Source organism: Sander lucioperca, chromosome 17 (assembly GCF_008315115.2).
Source record: "Sander lucioperca isolate FBNREF2018 chromosome 17, SLUC_FBN_1.2, whole genome shotgun sequence".
NCBI lineage: Eukaryota > Metazoa > Chordata > Actinopteri > Perciformes > Percidae > Sander > Sander lucioperca.
The window spans coordinates 1,403,523-1,428,130 of record NC_050189.1 but is presented as its reverse complement, the minus strand read 5'-3'; the positions used below and the strand labels follow the sequence as shown (position 1 = coordinate 1,428,130).

At 40.0% G+C, this 24,608-nt stretch overlaps 2 protein-coding genes across 18 annotated transcripts in view; both read left to right on the top strand.

Annotated features, from left to right (window-relative positions):
- ablim2 (actin binding LIM protein family, member 2) overlaps positions 1-9,736 on the top strand; it is a 123,815-nt gene extending 114,079 nt beyond the window's left edge. For all 17 annotated transcript variants that reach the window (XM_035994002.1, XM_031299844.2, XM_031299842.2 and 14 more), the window contains 4 exons: positions 608-668; positions 1,872-1,879; positions 1,999-2,079; positions 7,713-9,736. In XM_035994002.1, coding sequence (XP_035849895.1) covers positions 608-668; positions 1,872-1,879; positions 1,999-2,079; positions 7,713-7,826 — 264 coding nt within the window. In that variant the 3' untranslated portion in view covers positions 7,827-9,736. The remainder of the gene's footprint in view (positions 1-607; positions 669-1,871; positions 1,880-1,998; positions 2,080-7,712) is intronic.
- Positions 9,737-11,699: 1,963 nt separating this feature from the next.
- The window catches only part of afap1 (actin filament associated protein 1), a 166,973-nt gene continuing 154,064 nt past the window's right edge, over positions 11,700-24,608 (top strand). Inside the window, exon 1 of the mRNA XM_031299830.2 lies at positions 11,700-11,718. The gene's annotated coding sequence lies outside the window, so the exon portion shown is untranslated. The remainder of the gene's footprint in view (positions 11,719-24,608) is intronic.

Sequence of the window (24,608 nt, the reverse complement as noted above, 5' to 3'; positions counted from 1 at the left end):
CGTAGACACATGCAGCCTCTTTTCTGGAAATCCTTGCGTGTCCGTGCAACCGACACAAGTCCACAGCGGTCCACTGCGTGTATGTATGAGGCCATCTCCACCGCATCCATCTGTGAGGTTGTCAGCTTTGTGTCTGCCTGGCTCAGAGCGCCGTCTAGCAAAAAGCCACGAAACTTAAAACGCTCTCAAAAGTTAGCTTTGGCTGCTTCTCACTTGCCATGATTGCTCTGTCACGTCCCGTGTGGAGCTTGTGAGCGCGCAGCTGAGAAGGCAGTGTCGCTGTCAAATCTGTCCCTGGGAAATGTAACGTTGCGCCAAATTGAAAAAAGGAACTACGTTTCGTTACCAAATTTTCAGTAGTAGCGCGTTACACTACTTTTTACCCGAAAAAGTAGTTACGTTACTGTAACGTGTTACTTTGTAACTTACTTTGTAACTTTGTAACGCGTTACACCCAACAATGCTCCTGATCACTTTGTGAGCATCAGTTGTCAAAAAGAGATGCTTCACCTGAGTTTGACCTTGAGTTTGACACATGTGGTGTAAAAGGTTTAAGAAAGACTGGTGTAATGTGTCTATGTTTACATGTGTGTGTGTGTTCCTATAGGCTGCTGAGATGGTGGAGGATGAAGTGGACCCACACTCTGAGAGCTGGGGAGTCATGAGAGGTGAGAGGGAAAATGAATTAACGATGTTAATCTCCTCGGGAATCACGGAAGGTTTGTGTCATGTGGACGTGCCGACAGTTTTGTTGTCATTACTTAGAATTCCTCATGGGGGCGACAGAAACTACGCACTATAGCTTTAAGGGCACCTGTGTTTGAATCCAAACCACAATCTTTTTTCTAATCTTAACTAGTTGTTTTGGTCGTCGCAGCAGGACAGTCACCTTTTGTCTGCTAAATTTAACTGCAACGACCTCTGAAACGACTGTAACCTCACGGTACTCTTTACCCGGCTCACAGTCACCTTTTCTCAGCTAAATTTAACTGTGACATGGCCGATCATCACGTGACCGGCCGGCACTCGTAATTCCGTAGAATATCAGATGAATTGTTCCGCATAAGTTTTCTTGGATAACAAACGAACCCATGAGAATGCGTTGACCTGAGAGCCCCAGGGTTTGATTAAGCCTCTACCGTATTATTCAACCAGTATGTGCTCTCTCTGGGCCAAATCATGCAAGACAGCATATCTTAGATAAATATGCTACGTAGGAGTTAAAGCTACGCTAATCTAGTTTTAATATGCACCATCCTGTACAGTCCCTCTGGCTTTTTGAATCAAAGAACCGGTTCTGTTTTAACACAATTACTCATCTTTTGTACTGATGAGTGAACTGGGAGAGTTTCATGTCCTTCCAACAAAAACTTCCAACTCCCAAAGTAACTTCACAACTGCATTGTTGCGAATCATCAAAAGAGAACCGTTCCCTCCAGATGATAGTATCAGCTAAAATCTTAAACCATAAAATGTGAAAGACCCGCGTCATTTAAGTACAGATCTAAGGTCAGTTTACAATCCCTGATTACATTGTGACCAAGCATGTAGAGCCTGCAGCCCTGGCTCCAGATCAGTTACTAAGGTAACAGCACAGAGAGGTGATGTCATTTTATTTCCAGCTGCAGAGTTGTCTGTGTGTGTGTGTGTGTGTGTGTGTGTGTGTGTGTGTGTGTGTGTGTGTGTGTGTGTGTGTGTGTGTGTGTGTGAGAGACGCCTTTGAAACACAATATTTCTGAGATTTGAGTCCACGAGGTGTCATTTACTTTCAGGTTTTAAAATGGTAGTTTTCATAATGGGTCTGCTATTGAAATAAAACTCATTGTTCCGCCAGAATAATTCTTTTCTTTCTCTCTTTTCGTCCCTCTCAGAATACAAGGTAAATTTCCCTCATTTGTTGATACTTTACAAATATTATTCTTGGCAGCTTTGTTTGGACATTGGATTTAATTGTATTGCCTAATAAATCTCCCACAATGCTTACTTTGTGTGTGCCAGATCTACCCTTATGAGATTCTGGCAGTGACGCATAGAGTGAAGGTGAAGCTTCCCAGAGAAGTAGATCGCACCAGACTGGAGGTGAGCTCTAATCTTCTTCTCCCATGCTCATTAAAAAGCCTGAGAAAATGTTCAATTGTGGTTTAAAGAATGACTTGCATGCAGTTTGGGTAAAGCAGCCAGACAGCTAAGCCAAAGCTTGGAGGAGTCCAGTCTCCAATCTTTGTAAAGGCTTGGTAACTAATTGCATCTGCTGCTATTTTTTTTATTTTTAAGAAATAGATATACTGCATGGCCAAAATGTGTGGACAGGGGCTTTTGTGCAATGTTTGTCCCGAGCTGTTTTTCAGGATTTGAATGCTTCAGTGTGCTTCAAACAGGAGGTCAGAGTCCAATCAGCTCTGAGTCAAAAGGGAATCCAGACAAAAAATATAATTACAGTAGACACTAAGCAGAAAAGTTTGATATCTTTCCACAAGATGAGGATTCATAGCTATCAGCTACTTCTCTTTGAGTTCACAATCTACACTTATGCACAAATTATGTTTATAGACTGGGCCCTATCTTGCACCCGGCACAGCGCAGTGCAAGACCCGACGCAAGTGTCTTTGCTAGTTTAAGACTGACACAGGAATTTCCCATCCAGCGCCCACGTCATTTAAAGTGATGGTTCGGAGTAATTTCACCCTAGGGTCCTTTGCACCATGACCTCAAGCCAAACAACCCCCCAGAAGCTTTTTTCACCTGGATCGAACATTGGGCGAGTTAGCGCTATCAGTTGGTTAGCTTAGTGCAGTGAGATCCAGGTTTGTATCTCGTAAATTACCCCACTAATAATGCCCGAAATTATACCAAACTTCTACAGTAGTACAAATAGGTTATGTACTCAACGATGGATTGGAAAGTTTGTAAGTACACCAGGAGTTTATTAAAATAACACTTGCCTGCTAGCTTCTGCTCTCTGCTGCTACTGCTACCGGGCAGTAAGAGTGCTTAGGGACGTCTACAAATTATAACACCGAAAAGAGATACAACAAAAATATTTATTAATTTAATGATTAAATAAGGTAGTGTCTCCAAACTTATCTCAATTATAACTTGTCTCCTGCTAGTTGTAATACAGCATTTACTTTTAAAAAATAAGTTAAATTAATAAATATTTTTGTTGTATCTCTTTTCGGTGTTGTAAATTATGTGGAAAAGAGACACAAAATCCCACAAAGACACACAAAATTAATGGTGAAATTGCATTTTTAGTAAAATTTAAATTTAAATTGAAAAATGTAAAATTTTCTTGGGGAAGGACGCTTAAACCCCCCTACCACATACACTCACCTAAGTCTTCCTCAAACCGAGGAAAAAACACTGCAGTGCGTTAAAAAATACATATCTTTGATCATGTTTTAACAGCTGTATACTACTATCCCTGTATGGATGTGATAGGATTGCTATCATTATTGTTAAACTCTTTGTGAAACATGAACAAACACAAACAATAAACGCCACAGAACTTTCTTTAATTATCCAGTTTGACAGCGACTTATATAATTCAATAATTTTTTTCAACATTTTTTCGAGTTTTTCACCCCACAGTTTTTTTTGGTACATGCATACATGTCCCGGGACCTCCCTAGATAGTTGGAGATCTCAAACCCCCCCCCAGTGTTGAACCCAAAGTTATGCCCTTGGGTGTAATGCTTTTGGCAGTGTGGAGAAAACTCTGTGAGTTCTAGCTGTGACATGCTAAATAAAGTCAATAAATTGTTGGATTTTATTGAATGTGAAGATAATTGGCAGTAGTATTGGTTCCTCTGGGTAATGCCAAGTTTTAAGTCTTGAAATAAAAAAAAAAACAAAGCACAATTGGACTTAATGTCCCGTAATAACTAATTTCCTGCAGCTGTTATTCTTACGCCACACATTTACACATTCACAACTTTCATTACGTTTCTTCAGTTTGAAAACAGGACATATTTTGGTTAGTCATAGTTTCAAGTAAAGTTCCACATAGGATTAAAACGTCATTTAAAAACTTTAAATTGTGGTCTTGCGGTGCAGCACTGAAAACATTCCCCTAAACACTCCCTTTAAAATATTGAAACCTTCAGTAAGCCTAATATGAGAACTCTCTGTGTGCCTTCTGTTTTACCCATCACTGTTCCTGAACCTCGACCCCAAAGTGCTATTGGTTTACCTAAAGTAATCAGCAGCTAAATACATATCAGAACTCAACTCAGAGCCCAGACTTCCCCATGTGGCAATACAACCCATTACTGATGGCTGCTGTGTGAGGAGACACACACAAATATCAACTGGCAAGCTTTAGTGCAGAGGCATAACTTAAAGGAACAGTTCAACATTTTTGGAAATACCCTTCTAATTTGTGTGTGTGTGTGTTGATCCAAGATCCTTGTTGATAATGCACTTTTTGATGAAGTCGTCAATAGCTGAGTTGTTGCACGTATTTTCCATCGATTTGACTTAACTAGCCATTCTCATGCCAAAGATTACAATTTTTGGCCATAAAGTTTTAAACTCTCAAGTAACACATCCAAGTACTGAGCTAAATCAGAAACTCAAAGTTAGGCTTAGCTCATTTTTCATCCCTCGTTTCTTTCACCTTCATGACTAGATGGGAAGTCAGCTACATAGCTGACAAATAAATGTTAATGATGTCAATAGAAATTCCTATCCCAAGTCCTGAATTGATAATAGCAGCTACAAGAGATAGCTTACAGTCTGCATGCTGTACAGTACTGCAGACTCCACCCCAATAGTTCCTAGGTCATCATAAAGTATGAGCTTAGGGGCAGGACTCGGTTGTGGGCCAGACCTATGCCCAAACTACACCAACACTGGACCCAGGGGCGACCTTTAGCTCACCCAGTAGAGTGTGTGCTCCACGTAGGCTGAGTCCTTGGCAGCGGCTGTGGGCTCGAATCCGACCTGCGGCCCTTTGCTGCATGTCGTCCCCCCTCTCTCTCCCCTTTCCTGTCAATAACAATAACAATGAGTTAGTATAACCTACAATATGAAAGCTCTCAAAGGCTAAATTAATGCACAAAAGATCACTCTTAGAAAGGTGATGGGATAGAAAACTAGCTTCGATCATCTAAAGAAAACTATACAATTATACTAGTAATGGTAACCTTATTGTGTAACACTTTGAAAATCAGAGTTTCTTGATAATAGAGATTGTCTTCTCTGTCATTTCCCTGTCATGTTATTATGCTGTCAGCATGGCAGGTGCAGATTTAAAGGGATCTTAATGTTTTTCCCTCAGGGTGAAAACCAAAAATCACTCTACATTCATCCCTCTGCTGGTTGCTATGGCAACCAGGTGATTGGCTTCCACACAGCAATAGCCTGCCTTTATTTTGATCACTATCATCATGGAGACGCACAACTGCTGTGCACAGTGCTGCCAAAGTTTTACAATAAAGTTCCGTAGGCTTTTGTTCTGGGTCTAAATCAATACCATGCCAAGTTTTTGTTCTGAGCTGGGTTTTGGATAGGAGTTTTGTTTGAACTAACTTCTCAGACACAGAATTTGGTGTGTTAAACCTCAATACAGAAGGCCTAATAACGCCTGCTGATGTGGTGAACACAAACATGATGTTAGGATCGGATGAATTTCTTCTATGTGACTCCAATCTGAGAGTAACCTGCTACTTGACTTAAACTCACTTCTGCTGTGTGATAAATCTATCACACAGCAGAAGTGAGTTTAAGTCAAAGTGTTTGATTGACTGAGCCAAAAACCACAGAAGAACACGTGGTTCACAGAGAGAAGCCCAGTGAAACTTCAACAAGACAGAGAGGAAAAAGACGTGGTTACTCCAACATTTAGTAGCAACATTTCAACCTGAAATCATTTAGTGGATTCAACTGCAGAGTTGTTTAGTGCTGTTCTTTTAGGGAGCACAGAGAATCTAAAATCTGAACAAGAAGCAACACCAACAAGAGTTTTTCTCTTTGTATCCATTTTGCCATGACCAAATCTATCTAACAACCAATGATAGCAATGCATGGTACAACTACGTTACAAAGCCTCCAGCACCACCTGTTTCCATTGGGTGGGCAAATTCATTTGGCTGTGCCATTTTCCAGGCTGTTCTCATGAACCATTCATACATAGCTATGAAAAAAAGAATACACTGTAATTCCTATGCATCCCACATATTTGTCAGTCGCACATTAACTGCCGCACTATAAGAGGGCTCTGGTCCATGTAGGGAGGAGGCCAGGGTGGATGTTTGTGTCCTCAGACACAGGGCTCAAGCAGGGGAGCAGAGTTCATGTCCTGGAAGAAGTTAAGGGGGAAACACAAGAGTTTCACCTAGGAAACGGGTGTTCGTGTCCCGGAAGAAGTTATGGAGAAAACACAAAACTTTCACCCAGTGTTCTGGGAGTACTACTTAAGGGGACCGGTGTTTTATAGTGCGTTGCATTTGTACTCGGAACTCGGATTTTCCGAGGTCAAAGTCGGAAAACGCCCCCTGACCTCGGATTTCCGAGCTCTGAACTCGGACAACCTCTGAGTCCCAAGCTCAAAATCCAACATGGCTGCTCCGTGCATCAACAGCAGTGAAAGCTGTAGTCACATACAGTTATAAGCACTTCTGTCTTATTTGTGTCTCACAAAATCAGTCGCACACAGTCCTGTTCATCTTCTATCTGTGGACATGTTGCTACGCTGCTTGTATGCACAACAAACAGCCTAATGTCTTGTTATCAACTGGCATTGCTAACAATGGCTAACCTGGATAGAGCTAATGAAAACAATGAAAGTCTGACTTGTAAATGAAACACATTCAATTCGGATGTGACGTCAATGGAACGCACTATTAATCCAAACCACAATCTTATTTCAAATCTTAACAAGTCATTTTGGTGTTGCCGCTGCAGGACAGTTAAAACATTGTAACTTTCCCACTGGGGATCAATAAAAAGTATAAATTAAATTAAATTAATTAACTTTTGTCGGCTAAACTTCACTGTAACGGCCTCTGAAACGACTGAAACCTCACGTTGCCCTGTATCCAGCTCACAGTCACCTTTTCTCAGCTAAATTTGTGTCATGTGACCAGCCGGCGGTCGCATGTAATTCCGTAGGATATCATACAAATTGTTGTGCATAACATTTTCGTAGGAAAACATACGCACCTGTTCATCTTTGTGGTGTGACCAGGCATTTAGAAAGTGCTACTATCTGAAAAAATATAATCGTTCTAGCCATACCAAGTTATCTAGGTTATTAAGTTAGCCTAGCTAAGCGTCTTAGTTCATACTACCCATGTTTATCTTTATCTTTAGTTTATTTGACAGGGACAGTGCTTACTAAATATTTCTGTAACTATGCCAGATGTAGCCAAAAGGCTAGTTTTCATCTGCAGTCCCTAGCCAGATATAGGATGCAGCATTTTGCTGATCTTGCACCCCCTTCAGTCGGGAAAAGACACCGTGGCAGTGCCTTTTTTTAAGTTTATGCAACTACAACTTTGGGATCCCCTTTGTGGTAAAAAAGACACCAATGTTGAAGTGGAAGGCTGAAAGTTAGACCACCCACCCATCCATCCATCCATAGTGGTATAAACCATCTTCATCTTCAAAACACCAAATGAGTAGTGAGGACAGTTTCTTAAAATGATGACCTGCTTCATGTACAATACAAGTCTTTTGTGCTAAGTAAATGTTTCTTGTTGCTTTTCCAGAGACACCTGTCTCCTGAGGACTTCCAGCAGGTTTTCGGCATGACCCTGGAGCAGTTTGACCGCCTGGCCCTCTGGAAGAAGAACGACCTGAAGAAGAGGGCACGCCTTTTTTAGACCGAAGGAAAAGCATCTCAACACGCATCCATCCTGTGTGGCAGGAAGCACAAAAGAAAGCCAACCCATTTGAAATCCCTACATATGCACCGCCATGATAACCCTACTTCCACCTGTAAACCGCCACGCCATCTGCCATCTGCCTGTGACGCCACGGGGAGGCGCTCCGTGCCCGAACATTTCCACGATGTTGAGGCAGCAACTAGAGCTTTTTGTATGCTATGTGGTGCCAATGTTTGACCAACAGCCTCACAGAAGAGGGCGAGGAGCTGCGTTTGCATGGCCTGTGTTGATGCTCCTCGCCTCCCATGTGGTTTATGCATCCTCCCCGGCCCATCTGGATGCTTTCATACACCCTGGCAAAATAATGACTTACACATTACAAACTAGTTGACGTGCAGGCCTTCCCATCGGTTGCTGTGACTGTTGACTGTTATATGTGCACCTTCTTTTACTTCACCTTACCACTTATTTTTTTTATTCAACACACAATACAGAGATACAATACAGAGAATATACAACTTGGAGGAGATTCTTACACCTTACCTGTTTCTATGTCGAGTTTTTCATCAGTAACTCGTTTGTTTTTCATTGTCTTATCTGTCTCTACACAACATTTGTTTGCTGCTCTGCCTTTTCTCTCTTGCTGTCTCTCCATCGTTTTAAGTTTTCTCCCTCCACTGAGTGACTTTTACATTGTCGAGGCAGTTAATTTTTACACCCCCGCTATTACTTCAGGGACAGTGCAGAGACTGCACAGTCACTGTGCAAGCATGTCAAGGCCAAAGACGGGGATAAGAAACGACTCCAACTTCTGGGATCTCTTTCTTCAAAAACTGTCAAAAGCACCTTGTCATCCAATTTTGTTTTCAATTTTCCTTCATGTTTTTTTTTTTCTATCAGTGAAGTTGAGAAAGTCTGGCCAGGTAGTATAAATATGCCATCCCATATCTTACATAAACATCTGGTAAATCAGCACGGATAGCAGAGCCCAGGCTGGAAAGTCGCCACAACATGGCAGTGAATCACAGATGGGGGGGGGCATACAGTACAGTTTCAGGGCTTCAGGGTGTGTAAAGGTGTCAAACGTGCAGGATTGCCGAGACGCATGCCCTCACATCACACAAACAATTGAAATTATTTTTATAAGCTATTTTTGACTTGTCATTAAATCATGAGATGCAGCTGAGAGAAATCATGATTTTGTTACCAGAAAAAAAAGCCCATGCTGACTTTGTTAAGCTTCACAGACCTGCAGCAGCACTTATGCATAACAAGTGGGGTCTTGCTTGATTTAAAACTCAATACTCTAGCTGTGTTATATCTTCTCAGATAGAGATTTAACTCTTTGGATGTATGTTGTTTGCGAGCATTGTTGCGTACAGTAAAAGCTCCACATTTAAGCTGAAGTCCAGCAGCTTTGCTTGATGATTTTTGAACCGTAAATCGATCAACTCGCCAACTTACATACTGCAAGATGTATGTGAACATATAGTGGACATATACCAGATATATTTGTCTGTGTACAAGCCATTGTGTATAACTCTTCAGCCATGCATGAGGATAGGTTATGGGGTTTGAAATGTATGAAAACATTATCATCAATGTGGTTTGAGTGATTTGTTATTTTCTGGTTAAACTGAAATGCCCGGGTCAGCTGCTTACATTAGCCTGTGTTAGCTATTTATTTAATTGTATTGAGAAAGGGATTTTATTTTGAAATCTTAAGGGTGTAGTGTTGAATGAATAGCATCAGAGAAGAGAGATTTTTGAAGAGAAACATATCAAATGTTGAGTTTAATCTGAGTGTCAAATCAATGTTGCTCCTGTAAGTAACACACTAACTGTTGTTATAAAGCGTCATGTCCTTTCTAATATTCATCTGCTATTAAAGTGCTTTATCCAAACTACAGTGTCCCTATGGGCTGGAGTGCTTGAGTTTGTGATTATACATTTAAGTAAAGTGTGTAACGTGTGTGGATGTTTTTTAAGATGGAGAATTGAGTGTATGACCTCTGACGTCATCATGTTGTTCCAATAGTGAAAGATGGGAAAGCTCATCTTAAGCTGGAGAAGAACCACTGAAGAAAAGAAGAATTGACTGTCCCTTCACCTCCCTGTCCTTCCCTTCTGTCTGTGGATGAAATGGAATTAAAGCTGAAAGTTCTATTTACAACCACCGAAAGCAAGCAGGCTCAGAGGAAAACGCGTGGCACAACACACTGCCTCGGGCACTTTTCCACCATGAATTCTAGTTTTTTCAACTTGAGGCGTTTAGGGCGCTCCTGCAAAAACTTAAGGCGCATAGAGCAGAAAAACGTGGGGCGCTCAGCAATGCAAAGCAGCAAGCAAAATGCTTCACTCTCATTGAAAACAATTAGACTACAAAAAGCCGCCCCAGGCTGCTAAAAAGCGCTCTGTCTGTCTGTCTCTCTGTCTGTCTGTTTGTCTTTCTGTCTGTCTATCTGCTGTCTGTCTATTTGTGTGGCTGTCTGTCTGTCTGTGTGTGTGTGTGTGTGTGTGTGTGTGTGTGTGTGTGTGTGTGTGTGTGTGTGTGTGTGTGTGTCTATTTGTGTGTCTCTGTGTGTCTGTCTGCTGTCTGTCTCTCTGTCTGTCTATTTGTGTCTGTGTGTGTGTGTGTGTGTGTGTGTCTGTCTGTTTGTGTGTCTGTCTGTGTGTCTGTCTGTCTGCCGTCTGTCTCTCTGTCTGTATATTTGTGTGAGTGTCTGTCTATTTGTGTGTCTGTCTGTTTGTGTGTGTCTGTCTGCCGTCTGTCTCTCTGTATATTTGTGTGTGTGTCTGTCTGCCGTCTGTCTCTCTGTCTATTTGTGTGTCTGTCTGTGTGTGTGTGTGTCTGTCTGTCTGTCTATTTGTGTGTCTCTGTGTGTCTGTCTGTCTGCTGTCTGTCTATTTGTGTGTGTGTGTGTGTGTGTGTGTGTGTGTGTGTCTGTCTGTCTGTTTGTGTCTGTTTGTTTGCGTGTCTGTCTGTCTGTCTGCCGTCTGTCTGTCTGTCTATTTATGTGTCTGTCTGTTTGTGTGTGTGTCTGTCTGCCGTCTGTCTCTCTGTCTGTATATTTGTGTGTGTGTCTGTCAGTCAGTCTATTTGTATGTCTGTCTGTCTGTCTGTCGATAGCTCTGTTTTCAGTACCACAGACAGCGCTGCTCCTACACGCCCCCCCTAATATAGCCATAGTCATTTCACAGCACAAACATCCACTTGCTTAGCTGTGGCGCTTACAGTAAATTTATGCCAAAATATTCAGACACCAAAGAGCATTAAATCCCTCACACGGGAGAAGTTAGCTTTCAGGGCTTTCTGCTAGAAAGCCTTTCCTGGCTACGCTTGTATTTTATACTTCTGCATTTCAATTCACTGGGAAACATTGTACATTTTACTTTGCAACATTTGTCAGAAAGTTTTTTTTTTATAGATCAAACTTCCCAACAGCATATAAAGTAGATTCAATTAGCTATACCTCAACCAGCTTCAACATTAAAATTCTGCTTACATGTTAATAAAAAACATTAAAATAAATAACACTTTTGTCTAGTGAATAGGCCTACTTTTAGTTTGGATTCTTCATGTGTATTTTGCTGGAGATACATCTGTACTGTAATGTAATTTCTCTTTTCTTTATTACAGGACATTTGGATTTGTGTATTTTCACAGCATGCTACAAGCCAATAGAAGCTACACACCAGATTTTCTCCATTCACTTAACGAGCCAGCACCCACATGGCGATGATACACAAGCCCCGCCTCTTGTGACGTTGCCTACAATTGGCTCACTGCTGGGGGTTGACAGCAGGCAGCGTACCCGCCCTGCCTCTATTGTCACCGGTGCGAGAGGAATATTTATTTTGAAGATGGAAAAGCAGAAACACGAAAAAGGTAGGCAGCTTGCTGCTTTAAAACACTTTGTACCGCTCTGCTTTCAGTCACAAGTTGTTGGTTTGTTTTAGAGAGCTGTTAGCTTGGCCCGCGGCGCTGTCTTCACTGGTTCATTCAGAGGAGTGATGGGACAGGATGTAGCCTATAGATGCTGGTATATTTCTTGTCAACATTTTTTTAAGGCGAATTTGCCTAGTATTGACATATAATTCCTATGGGGACTTGTATCTTAAGAGGTACAGTGGTTTATATTCATATTTAACTTTGTGTAAGTTGCTATTTTTATTAGTTTCCTTAACAGTAGCTCTTTAGATGGTCTTTGTGGGATTTATTCGTGACTTTTACAGTGAACCTTTATACACAGTATATGCAGTGAACTCATTGTCATAAACCGTATTTTAATAACTTCTATCTGGTTACTTACCTCTAATAATAATACAATTTTTTTATGAAATTTTATGATAACCTATATAACGAATTGTTAAATATGCAGTTTACTCAAAATGGTGTTCTGATGTATTGAAGTATACAGATAAATCAGTAGAAAATACGGGAGTGTCAGTGTTGTGTATGGGGCTGTAAGGGATACAAAGGACCATGTGGAAGGATAGGAGCGAACAGGAGGAGGAGGAGGAGGAGGAGGAGGAGGAGGAGGAGGAGGAGGAGGAGGAGTGTGATTAATTGGCAGGCTGAGGGTGTGTGTAACCGCGGGCTGGAGACTGCAGACCATCAGCATCATCAGCATAGGCGTAATTTACAGGGGGGATGGGGGGGTACAACCATCAAAACTGGTCAGTGCAACCCACACCAAAAACCTTTTTATAATATATAATTTCCTTTACATAAATAAAGACATTTGCACCATAACTTGATGCAGAAAAGGCACAAGTTTTGCTCAAAAGTGGCAGCTGGGGGGCTGGATCTCTGTCGACTGCTGATGCTGGGACCTCCAGAGAGCTCCCACGTTGAGAGGAAAAGGGCAAACAATTTATTTATTTATCAATTTAATAATTTGTGAATTCAATTTTGAGGATGTTAAAGATATAATATGTAATATTTCTGCATTAAAATGTCTAAAAACGAGTATGCCTATGTATGTTATATATTTTTTTAGTTTAGTTTCTGTACTTACTGTGAATTATCCCAAATGTTTCCAACAATATTCAAACTAGGGCTGCAACTAACGATTATTTGTATTGTTAATTAATCTGTCGATTAGTTGTTAGTCTATAAAATGTCAGGAAATAGGTAAACAAGTGGATTAGTGTTTCCCAAAGCCCAAGATGACATCCTCAAATGTCTTGTTTTGTCCACAACTCAAAGATATTTAAACAGATCAATCGATTATCAAAATAGTTGGCGATAGATGTAATATTTGACAACAGATTAATCCATTCATCTTTGCAGCTCTAGTTCAAACCCAGAGAAATCTGTCATTTTAACCAATGACACGGAGCATGTCATTGGTCACTTTTCAATGGTGTTATATAACCTTTGACCTGATCTAAATGTGCTACATTGACAAGTGGCTGATGCTAATGCTTGGTGGCTAAACCGTACGCTAACGTTATAAGGTTACAACAACGTTTAACGTTCATTTTTAGTATGATTGTTTTGACCACTGTTTCAAGCACTAGTCTAACCCACAAATAAATTTAGTTGGGATGAGACAGCCCCGGGGAACAACCCGTTATCACTCGCAACTCATAAAATACTGACACTTGGTCAGTGTCTCTCAGTGTCAGATACTGACGCAAAAATGACCCTTTAGCGGGCAGAGCAGCAGCTCGACCGTATGTAGAGAGACAACGGTACAGAGTAGTATGTAGAGAGACAACAGTAGAGAGTAGGGCTGCACGATATTGGAAAAAAATTACATTGCAATATTTTTTTCCCAACTATATATATTGCGATATTGCGAGCCATCAATCCAGTCAATAATTACCATTTCATTATATTAATAATTTCACTAATAAACAAGCTTCATTACAAGTGACAAAAAGGTCATTTCATATTTTATTCCAAAATTAGAACATATTTCTGTAAACAAAATAAGCAGTACACATTTTTAAATAAAACAGCAGCTTTACACCAACCCCCTGATTGGTTTATAAAAATATAACTTAAAATAAATATTTTTTATAAAACAACTTATAAGCAATTTGGTTCACAATCTTTTGTTTTTAAGTCAACTTTTCTTAGCTAAAGTGCCAAAGTAAAACAGTGTTGGTCATCATCATGGCTAAACAAATAAAGTTGAAATAAAACCTTAATACATTTTGTATTAAATCTCCTAAACAGAGTATTACTTAGCAGTATGTATCCTGTATCTTGGAAAAATGCCGTCTGCAAACAGCAAGTCCTCTGTGAGGAAATGGACTGTCAGACTTATGTAGGGCTCTGTTGTCCTGCTGGACCACAAGTCTGTTGTAGCTGCATAGTATTCCACTTGTGACAGCTTAGCCTCAATCTTGGATTTGCATTTTTCATACAGCTCTTTTATCGCAACTTGGAAAAATATGTGTGGGATGGTATAACATACCGCTTGTCAAGCGTTCGGATCATGTTCTTAAATCCCTCTTTGGCGACGGTGTGTAATGGCAACATATCTTTAGCGATATGAAACGTTATTGCGTCTGTTATTTATTTCTGTCGTTGAGAGCCTTTCTGGCAAAGGCACCGCAAATAGTTTTTTGTTTTGGTTGACATCCAGATTTGACTTTGTATTCATCATAAAGAGCTTTGTGGTGCTGATTTAAGTGATCAGACATTTTTTTGGTCAACATCCTCCTTTTTGTAGCCGAAATAGTCCCAAATAGTTGATTTTGACTTTGACTTTGCAGTGGATCCTCTTCGTCGCTCATTTTTTGCTACTGTGAGCAGCGGCACAACGAACCAATCACAGCGAACCAATCACTGTGCAGGCACGCAGAGCGTGCATGTCACCCCAACAACAAACCATACAACAAACTCGTGTAAACTGTGTGCTACCCATGGTGCTACCCTTCTTCACATCGCATGTTCCAGCGATGTGACTATCGCGATGCCTATGCTAAAATATCATTAGTATCATATCAGTAGAGAGTAGTATGTAGAGAGACAACGGTAGAGAGTAGTATGTAGAGAGACAACAGTAGAGAGTAGTATGTAGAGAGACAATGGTAGAGAGTAGTATGTAGAGAGACAACGGTAGAGAGTAGTATGTAGAGAGACAACGGTAGAGAGTAGTATGTAGAGAGACAACGGTAGAGAGTAGTATGTAGAGAGACAACGGTAGAGAGTAGTATGTAGAGAGACAACGGTAGAGAGTAGTATGTAGAGAGACAACGGTAGAGAGTAGTATGTAGAGAGACAACGGTAGAGAGTAGTATGTAGAGAGACAACGGTAGAGAGTAGTATGTAGAGAGACAACGGTAGAGAGTAGTATGTAGAGAGACAACAGTAGAGAGTAGTATGTAGAGAGACAATGGTAGAGAGTAGTATGTAGAGAGACAACGGTAGAGAATAGTATGTAGAGAGACAACGGTAGAGAGTAGTATGTAGAGAGACAACGGTAGAGAGTAGTATGTAGAGAGACAACGGTAGAAAGTAGTATGTAGAGATACAACGGTAGAGAGTAGTATGTAGCGAGACAACGGTAGAGAGTAGTATGTAGAGAGACAATGGTAGAGAGTAGTATGTAGAAAGAAAACAGTTGAGGGTAGTATGTAAACTATAGGGGTGGAACGGTACACAGAAGTCACGGTTTGGTTCATACCTCGGTTCAGACATCACGGTTCGGTTTGGTACAATGGAGGGAAAAGCAAAACAAAAATGCAAAAGGCAATTTTTTTTTATTGTGCATGTCTCAGGCTGTACCACCTAGTGCCATGCAGTCGCCCTGAGCTAGCTGTAAAGTAAGATGTAAACGGTAAACAATAAGTACCCCACATCATCTCCAGACTCCATCTGTAACTTGTAAACAAAATAAGACTCAGCTATAAAACTGAAAATACAACATCGACGAACTAAATTACCTGATTAATGCAACGTTATCACGACGTCTCCCTGCCATTTTTCACCGCAGAAAGCTGCTACCTGCCTGGCTAAAGCTAATATAGTTAGCCTGAAGAAACAAGGCATCTGTCCCAACTAACGTTACGGTTCAGAGCCGCGACACTGGAAACGCAACACTAATCTACAGTAGTCTGTTTCTGATATAATGTAATTTACACTGATTTAACTGTTCTTGGATACAGTTTGTGGCTTGTTCTCTGGGTGATGGCGTCATATATGCATTAGCATGTTAGATGTATTTCCAATCACATACCCAACAACTGCTGAACAACGCCGACACACAGTCCTTGTCTTATCCACCACTCTGTCGGCTGTACTACTGTAACTGACTGGGAAACCAAAGTTTTCCCAAACTTGCGATCTTAAAGAGGCCGGTGGGTCCTCTAAATCGCCATAGTAGTCCTTAGTGCTGCTCAGAGCTAGAGAGACAACAGTAGAGAGTAGTATGCAGAGAGACAACAGTAGAGAGTAGTATGCAGAGAGACAACAGTAGAGAGTAGTATGTAGAGAGACAACAGTAAGGAGTAGTATGTAGAGAGACAACAATAGAGTAGTATGTAGAGAGACAACAGTAGAGAGTAGTATGTAGACAACAGTAGAGAGTTGTATGTACAGAGACAACAGTAGAGAGTAGTATGTAGAGAGACAACAATAGAGAGTAGTATGTAGAGAGACAACAGTAGAGAGTAGTATGTAGAGAGACAACAGTAGAGAGTAGTATGTAGAGAGACAACAGTAGAGAGTAGTATGTAGAGAGACAACAGTAGAGAGTAAACAGTAGAGAGTAGTATGTAGAGAGAAAACAGTAGAGAGTAGTATGTGGAGAGACAACAGTTAGGAGTAAACAGTAGAGAGTAGTATGTAGAGAGACAACAGTAGAGAGTAGTATGAAAGACCGAGGCAGGTTGGGGTGGTGGATGGGTCAAACAACACAGGACTTTCACCCAGGAGACCCATGTTCATGTCCCGTTCTTGTCCCGACCAGGCGCGTCTAAATATGACACTACAGGAGACTTTTTGTGTCTATGGTAAACGCGAAAGGCACCTGCCCAAGCGTCGCATTTTGATGCAATGTGAGTGAGAATGTGTTGCGGGGACACAGCCACAGCTAGCCCCCAGTTAGCGACTACAGCAACCCCAACCCAGCCAGCACAAACCCCAGTGCTGGGTGCTAACGACGCTAACGGCAATAACAGAAAGTTGGCTGATCTGTCAGGGACAGACCAAAGGTCTTCCGGTCCGCCCTGGAGCTGCCCCTGCCAAGTCTTTGAAGTGGAATCCCGCCCCTTCCTGATTTCATGCTACAGACTGTGGATGGAGGAGGGTGTTCCAGCAGCTCAATGCTGTAAGAAAAATCCAATTAGTCAAATACAACAGAGCAACCCAACAGACAAAGCATGACATGTAATTAGGCTGGACTTGGTAATATTATCAAAACGTGTCAGTGAAAATGACTTCAGATAAAGCATTAGCCACCATCATTAGCCCTCTATTTAAATATACATTTAGGCTAGCCTACCGCATTTAGTCTCTTTTTATATCTTGCTGCTTTGAAGTGTTTTTGGAAATTAGGGCTGCATGGTTATTTTCATTATCTGACAAATATCTTGATTATACAGTTAATTACGGTAGCCGAGACAGTTCAACACAAATGGCTGTTTTGGCATGTTATTCCAGGTTGCAGGTGCACAATGAGAGAAACTGGATTTTCCAAGCTCAGTAAAACAGCCAATGATGAATCTTTTTTTTATTATCACCAGTAATAAATCTCAGTGCAGTGATAAACAGCGTCCATACCAGTACAAAAAAATCACGGTTCGGTATGTACCTCGGTACAACAAATACAAAAAAAGTGCAGAAAGTACAGTTTTTGCCGATTGCTTACACAAGTGTTGCGGAATGTGGCTCATTGTGTCAAAACTCTTTACACAAGCCAAATAACACACAGCACCTGGAGATATATCACCTCAAGATGAAACTCTGCAATCAAAACGTAACAATTATTTTTCAAAATGGCATTTTTGCAACAAATTGATACACACATGCAACACTTGAATTACTTTTTCAAAGCAACAACAACACACTGATGTGCTTCATACAAAACACTGCTCTCTTTAGCACTTTGTATACCTATTTTCTCATACAGGCTTCTGTGAAAGATTGTTCCAGTACAGAACAACTACTTGCATTTCAATGAATGTAAAAATAGAAAAAAAAAGTATACATTTTCTTTTTTCCCATTGCAGGTTTTTACAACAAAAAAACACAAAGACAAAGTACAGTTACCGTACAGTAATAAATATGTTACTGTAAACAAACAAACGAAAAAATAATTGCAGTAAAATTACAGTGCAATGGTAAAGAAAAATGTTTTGTAAAGGATGGGGTGAATGGTTTATGGATCCCCCCTTGTGTTAGGGTCTGGAAACATCACCTCATTCACATCATCAGCAATATCATCCCCAGCCAGGCAACGGGGGAAATATCACCCAAAATATCCAACTCTGGACTCTGCATGCCTCTTCCATTACTTGCAGAAGAGGCCTTGTGGTTGGCAGTCGTACACTTTCCAACGCCACGGTGAGAAGAATTCCTCAGTCGGATTGAGAAATGGGGAGTAAGGGGTCAAGTAGGGACCTAGAGTGGCACGGTGATGGAGAACTCTTTGTAGACTAATGGCGGCACACAAGGTGATATTTCCCCAATTTCCGATAGTGTTTTGCATTTTGAAGAGAAGTGTTTTCTCAATAATTGCTTGAGTTTACATTCTTGAACAAAGTGTCTAATGTAAGAAACGGTGTGTAGTGTTTTGCAATAAGTTTGTTGCAGAATTGCAAAAAAAGCAAAGCAGAAAACGTGTTTGTACTTTTGGTGCCTCTGTTTAAGGCATGGTTACAAAAGTTAAGGTTATATGCTTTAGTCTAAGCAAGCACTTTCAGTGTGTAAGCAATCGGCAAAAACTGTATTAACTAAATCATTTGCATAATGAGTTTATGGTCTTATCGCTAGTTTTAAGTCTTCTTCAAAGAAGAAAGAAAGAAGACATACTTTTAATGATCTCGAGGGGAAAAAACAGCATGATGTTCATTTAGTAAATGATGGTGCTATTTATTTTAAAATAGAGGATAAAGAAGGGGATGCTTTAGGACCTGTCAATCAGGACAGAGGCTTAGCAATGCTAACCATGCTAACACTGTGGACATTAAAATAGACCTCAACTTGTTTTTGGGTGTTGTCCGTGTTTTCATCTCAAATGTTTTCACTTCATCAAAGTTCATTGGAAGGTTTTGGTCGACAAATGTCTTGTTCAGCATTCTGCCAACCAAGGTAGCTAGCTACCGCTAGCGTTAGCTGGTAACTTGAGGGAAAGTTTGCCTATTTTCTGTTATACCGTACATGCAGATGAATGTCTCCAGTAACTTATTAACTTATGCACCTGGGATTTAGGGTTTCAAAGGATCAGGAACAGTTCACTATTTTTTAGGAGTTCATACGTTTGCTCCTATTTCGGCTGTTCAAGGTGATATGGGTTGGATTCCTGGTTCAATAATGAGAAAAAGTGAAATGATAAGGCTATGGAATCGTTTGCTTAACATGTCTGATAATAGGTGTTTCTCTGGGCCAAAGCACACAATTCCACGTGGACTAATGACATATATGTTTTTGAAGAAGTTAAATTGCTCTATCTATCTATATATATATATATATATATATATATATATATATATATATATATATATATATATATATATATATATATATATATATATATATCTCGTAATAATTTAACTTGCAGCATGTCACAATCAGAAGTAAGTTACTTGCAAGATTTTAAGAAATACGGTTCTGCTAAAACCAAAACTACGAACTTATATTCAAATCAAACATTATTATGGTTCTGAACTATATGTTAAGCAAACTTATCGAGAAGTCAGAGGTCGTTGGTGGATCAGTTGAGAACAGGAATCCTTCCCCTTGCCCTTGAAGTAGGTAGATTCAAAAACATCCAAGAAGATAGAAGGTTGTGCAAACTATGTGAAGTAGAAGAAGTTGAGAACGAATCATCTTTTTTTTTTGTATTGTCCGTATTATGATGAGTTAAGAACACCTTACCTTGTACCTTACCATCTTACATGAAATGTCTGGCCAAAATCCTGAAATGTTCTGGTGCATGGTTGATAACCAACTGGAGTGGTTGTTTAAATTTAATATTTATAAGTTGCCGACTTTTGTTTCTAAAGCTTGGCAAAAAAGACTAGAAGGTTTATTTGTTTAGGGTATGTGGTTACTTTGGCATCAGGTTCTTTGTCCTAGGTAATGGTGTCTTGTAAGTCCGTGTGGGCTGGGCATATTTTATTGTATGCATGACCCAATAATACAAATTATTCATTTATTCAGTACCCGGAGGTCTGTGTTTATCCGCCTATCCTATCCTAAATCCTATTTATCCTATTGGATGACTCGCTTCAGAAGGGTTGAAAATTGGCAACTTTCACTCTTTAGCATTTAGCTTAGCACGGCACCATAGTAAACAAAAACAACACTAGCTCCTCCCCAGTTCCACCAGAGGCCTGTACTACGAATCAAGATCAACATGTCCTGGATTTCTTTCAGTTATCCGGCTTCACCTAACCTAACAACCGCGGTCCCGCATAAGTTGTATCACGACGCTGGTTATCAACTAGTTCAATCAACCCAGGGTTTCCCAATCCAGCGGCGCGCGCGTTCACATAAAAGAGGCGGTGTTTGCGCACCACGACCAATCGTAAACATCTACCAGAGCTGCATATTTTACATAAGAAGAGCAAACTATAATTCTACATAAATATGAACAACACAGACACGATTTTACAGGCAAAATGCAGGAAGGAAAGCTGGCAAAAAAGCCGACGCTGTTATGCGTAAATCACAACGTTTAGCTTATCAATATCCAGTGTTCCATATACTCACTTAAATATGCACAATGACACGTAACAACATACTTTCCATTATATGTTTGATATATTTAGTGGGAATGCTGTTCAGCAGCATTCCAACTATTGTTGTTCCTGTCGGCCATTTTGTTTATATATTATTAGTGGGAATGCTGTTCAGCAGCATTCCAACTATTGTTGTTCCTGTCGGCCATTTTGTTTATTATTATTATTCCGTACGTTTTTTGGCTCTCTGTAACTTCTGCATACGTTCAGCTATTAAAACCATTCAACTTTTAAAATGTTCAGCTCTTTCAGCTAATGATTGGACTTCTTCAGCTTTTTTTCTACTATTTATACTTTTTAAAATATTCAGCTTTTTATGACTTTTTTTTAACATTGAAGTCAATGAGAGCATGCTTCAAATCCTTCAAATCTTCTTCCGCTCCCAAAATTTTCAGCTCCTTCATACTTTCACCTACAGACGCCAAACAAACTTTAAAATGTTCACAAAATATTCAGGTATTAGGCTATGGCTTTTCAGTTTGATATCTTTTACAGTTTTTGTGAAAAAGCTGTTTAAGTTTAGTGATCATTTCAGGATTTTGCTGCGTTTCTAGTGAGTGTGTATTGCGTCTGGCAGAGTGGATGATGTCATTGTTAGAGTGCAGCAGCTTAGGAAAAAAATCTTCGTCCCCTCTCTATAAATTGCTCTCACGCCCACAATATCTACTTGTCATACACAATTTATACATCAAAACATAGGTATTTTTGTCTAGTTTCAGCCAATGTGATCAGTTATGCGATACGCCTTATACTTTTGGCTCAATGAGCCTCCAAACGACAACAGTTCCACATCTCCTTCCATTCGCTGCTATGTTAAACGTACTCCACATTTCCCAACGAAACGCAGAGCGAACCACTTTTTTAAATCGCTGATATGCCCACATTTTTAAGTTTATCAACATAAATTTTACATCAATACGTTCACAAAGGTCTTGTGGTGCTCACGATTACATCATTTCACCGATAGCCCTTATCGTTTTATCAGTCTGAGGCTTTATTTGAGAGCTTGCTCTGTGTCTTTGAATAGCTCCAGTGGGGCACAGCTGACAGTTTCAGCAGGTGACACGGTCGTTAACCTGATTAAAGATCAAAGAGATCTCATCACAGACTTCAAAGGGTGTTTTCACTGGTCATACGTTACCATGACAACCCTTTCACAGACAGTTGACTTGAATACTACAGGCAGTAATATGAACATTAGTCTACATCTTTAGTGTTCCACTTCTGTCTGTCTCTGTCCGTCTGTCTGTCTGTTTGTTTCTCTCTGTCTGTCTCTGTCTCTCTCTTTCTATTCCTCTCTCTCTCTCTTTCTCTCTCTCTCTCTTTTTCTCTCTTTCTCTCTCTCTCTTTCTCTCTCTCTCTCTCTCTCTCTGTCTGTCTATTATTCTCTCTCTCTGTCTGTCTATTCCTCTCTCTCTATCTCTCTCTCTCTTTCTCTCTGTCTGTCTATTATTCTCTCTCTCTCTGTCTGTCTATTCCTCTCTCTCTCTCTCTCTCTCTCTGTCTGTCTATTCTTCTCTCTCTCTGTGTCTGTCTATTCCTCTCTCTCTCTCTCTCTCTCTCTCTCTGTCTATTCCTCTCTCTCTCTCTCTGTGTCTATTCTTCTCTCTCTCTCTCTGTCTGTCTATTCTTCTTTCTCTCTCTGTCTGTGTATTCCTCTCTCTCTCTATCTCTCTCTCTCTTTCTCTCTGTCTGTCTATTCCTCTCTCTCTATCTCTCTCTCTCTTTCTCTCTGTCTCTCTATTCCTCTCTCTCTCTCTCTCTCTGTCTGTCTATTCCTCTCTCTCTCTCTGTCTATTCCTCGTTCTCTCTCTCTCTGTCTGTCTGTCTGTCTATTCCTCTCTCTCTGTCTATTCCTCTCTCTCTCTGTCTGTCTAGTTCTTATATCTTATATCTCATTCGGTACATTTTTTGGCTCTCTGTAACTTCTGCATACGTTCAGCTATTAAAACCATTCAACTTTTAAAATGTTCAGCTCTTTCAGCTAATAATGGGACTCCTTCAACTTTTTTCTACTATTTATACTTTTGCATACGTTCAGCTATTAAAACCATTCAACTTTTAAAATGTTCAGCTCTTTCAGCTAATCATGGGACTTCTTCAACTTTTTTTCTACTATTTATACTTTTTAAAATATTAAGCTTTTTAACACTTTTTTTTAAAACATTGAAGTCAATGAGAGCATGCTTCAAATCCTTCAAATCCCACTAAGGTACATCAATCAATGTGTCCCTGAGGTGAACACTTTACCCATACCCACCTCAAGATGTGTTACCACTGACATATATAGCAATTGAAAGTTACTTCTTTTTCTCTTTTTTCCTCTCCTTTTATCATTCCTCTCTTTTTCCTGTCTCTCTCTCTCTGCTTGTTTGTTATATGCAATGTATATGGCTGATAATAAGTATTTTCAGTCAATTCATTGAAACTCCCACTTTTGACAGTATTACGGTTTAGCTTCCAGCTTTTCTAAAATGTATTTTAGCTCTTAACTCATGTGCAGTTCAACTTCCAACTTACAAGTTTTTCAGCAGTTTAGAACAAACCATTTGTTCCATATTTCTGCATTTTCATCAATGTTTCTCACAGCATTTGTAAGTTTTCCATACTGATTCATAATTTCAGATAAAATATTATATAACATGTAAATTACTTTATACATTAGTGGTGTTATTCAACTTTTTAATGAAATTCATACTCATTCTACCGATTTCCACTTTTTCAACTATTGTCACTACTTCACCTTCTTCTTACTGATTTAAGATATTCAACCAGTTTAGCTTTAGCAATTCAGCTATTCAGCATTCCCACGCATTTTCCGCAGGAAATGCATTTTCTAGTTATTATTATTCCGTACGTTTTTTGGCTCTCTGTATCTTCTGCATACGTTCAGCTATTAAAACCATTCAACTTTTAAAATGTTCAGCTCTTTCAGCTAATGATGGGACTTCTTCAACTTTTTTTCTACTATTCATACTTTTTAAAATATTCAGCTTTTTATGACTTTTTTTTTAACATTGAAGTCAATGAGAGCATGCTTCAAATCCTTCAAATCTTCTTCCGCTCCCAAAATTTTCAGCTCCTTCATACTTTCACCTACAGACGCCACACAAACTTTAAAATGTTCACAAAATATTCAGGTATTAGGCTATGGCTTTTCAGTTTGATGTCTTTTACAGTTTTTGTGAAAAAGCTGTTTAAGTTTAGTGATCATTTCAGGATTTTTCTGCGTTTCTAGTGAGTGTGTATTGCGTCTGGCAGAGTGGATGATGTCATCGTTAGAGTGCAGCAGCTTAAGAAAAATATCTTCGTCCCCTCTCTATAAATTGCTCTCACGCCCACAATATCTACTTGTCGTACACAATTTATACATCAAAACGTAGGTATTTTTGTCTAGTTTCAGCCAATGTGCTCAGTTTTGCGATGTGCCTTATACTTTTGGCTCCGTGAGCTTCCAAATGACAAGAGTTCCACATTTCCCTCCATTCACGGCCATTTTAAACGTCCTCCACATTTCCCAGCGAAACGCAGAGCGAACCACTTTTTTAAATCGCTGATATGCCCACATTTTTAAGTTTATCAACATAAATTTTATATCAATACGTTCACAAAGGTCTTGTGGTGATCACGATTACATCATTTCACCGATAGCCCTTATCGTTTTAGCAGTCTGAGGCTTTATTTGAGAGCTTGCTCTGTGTCTTTGAATAGCTCCAGTGGGGCACAGCTGACAGTTTCAGCAGGTGACACGGTCGTTAACCTGATTAAAGATCAAAGAGATCTCATCACAGACTTCAAAGGGTGTTTTCACTGGTCATACGTTACCATGACAACCCTTTCACAGACAGTTGACTT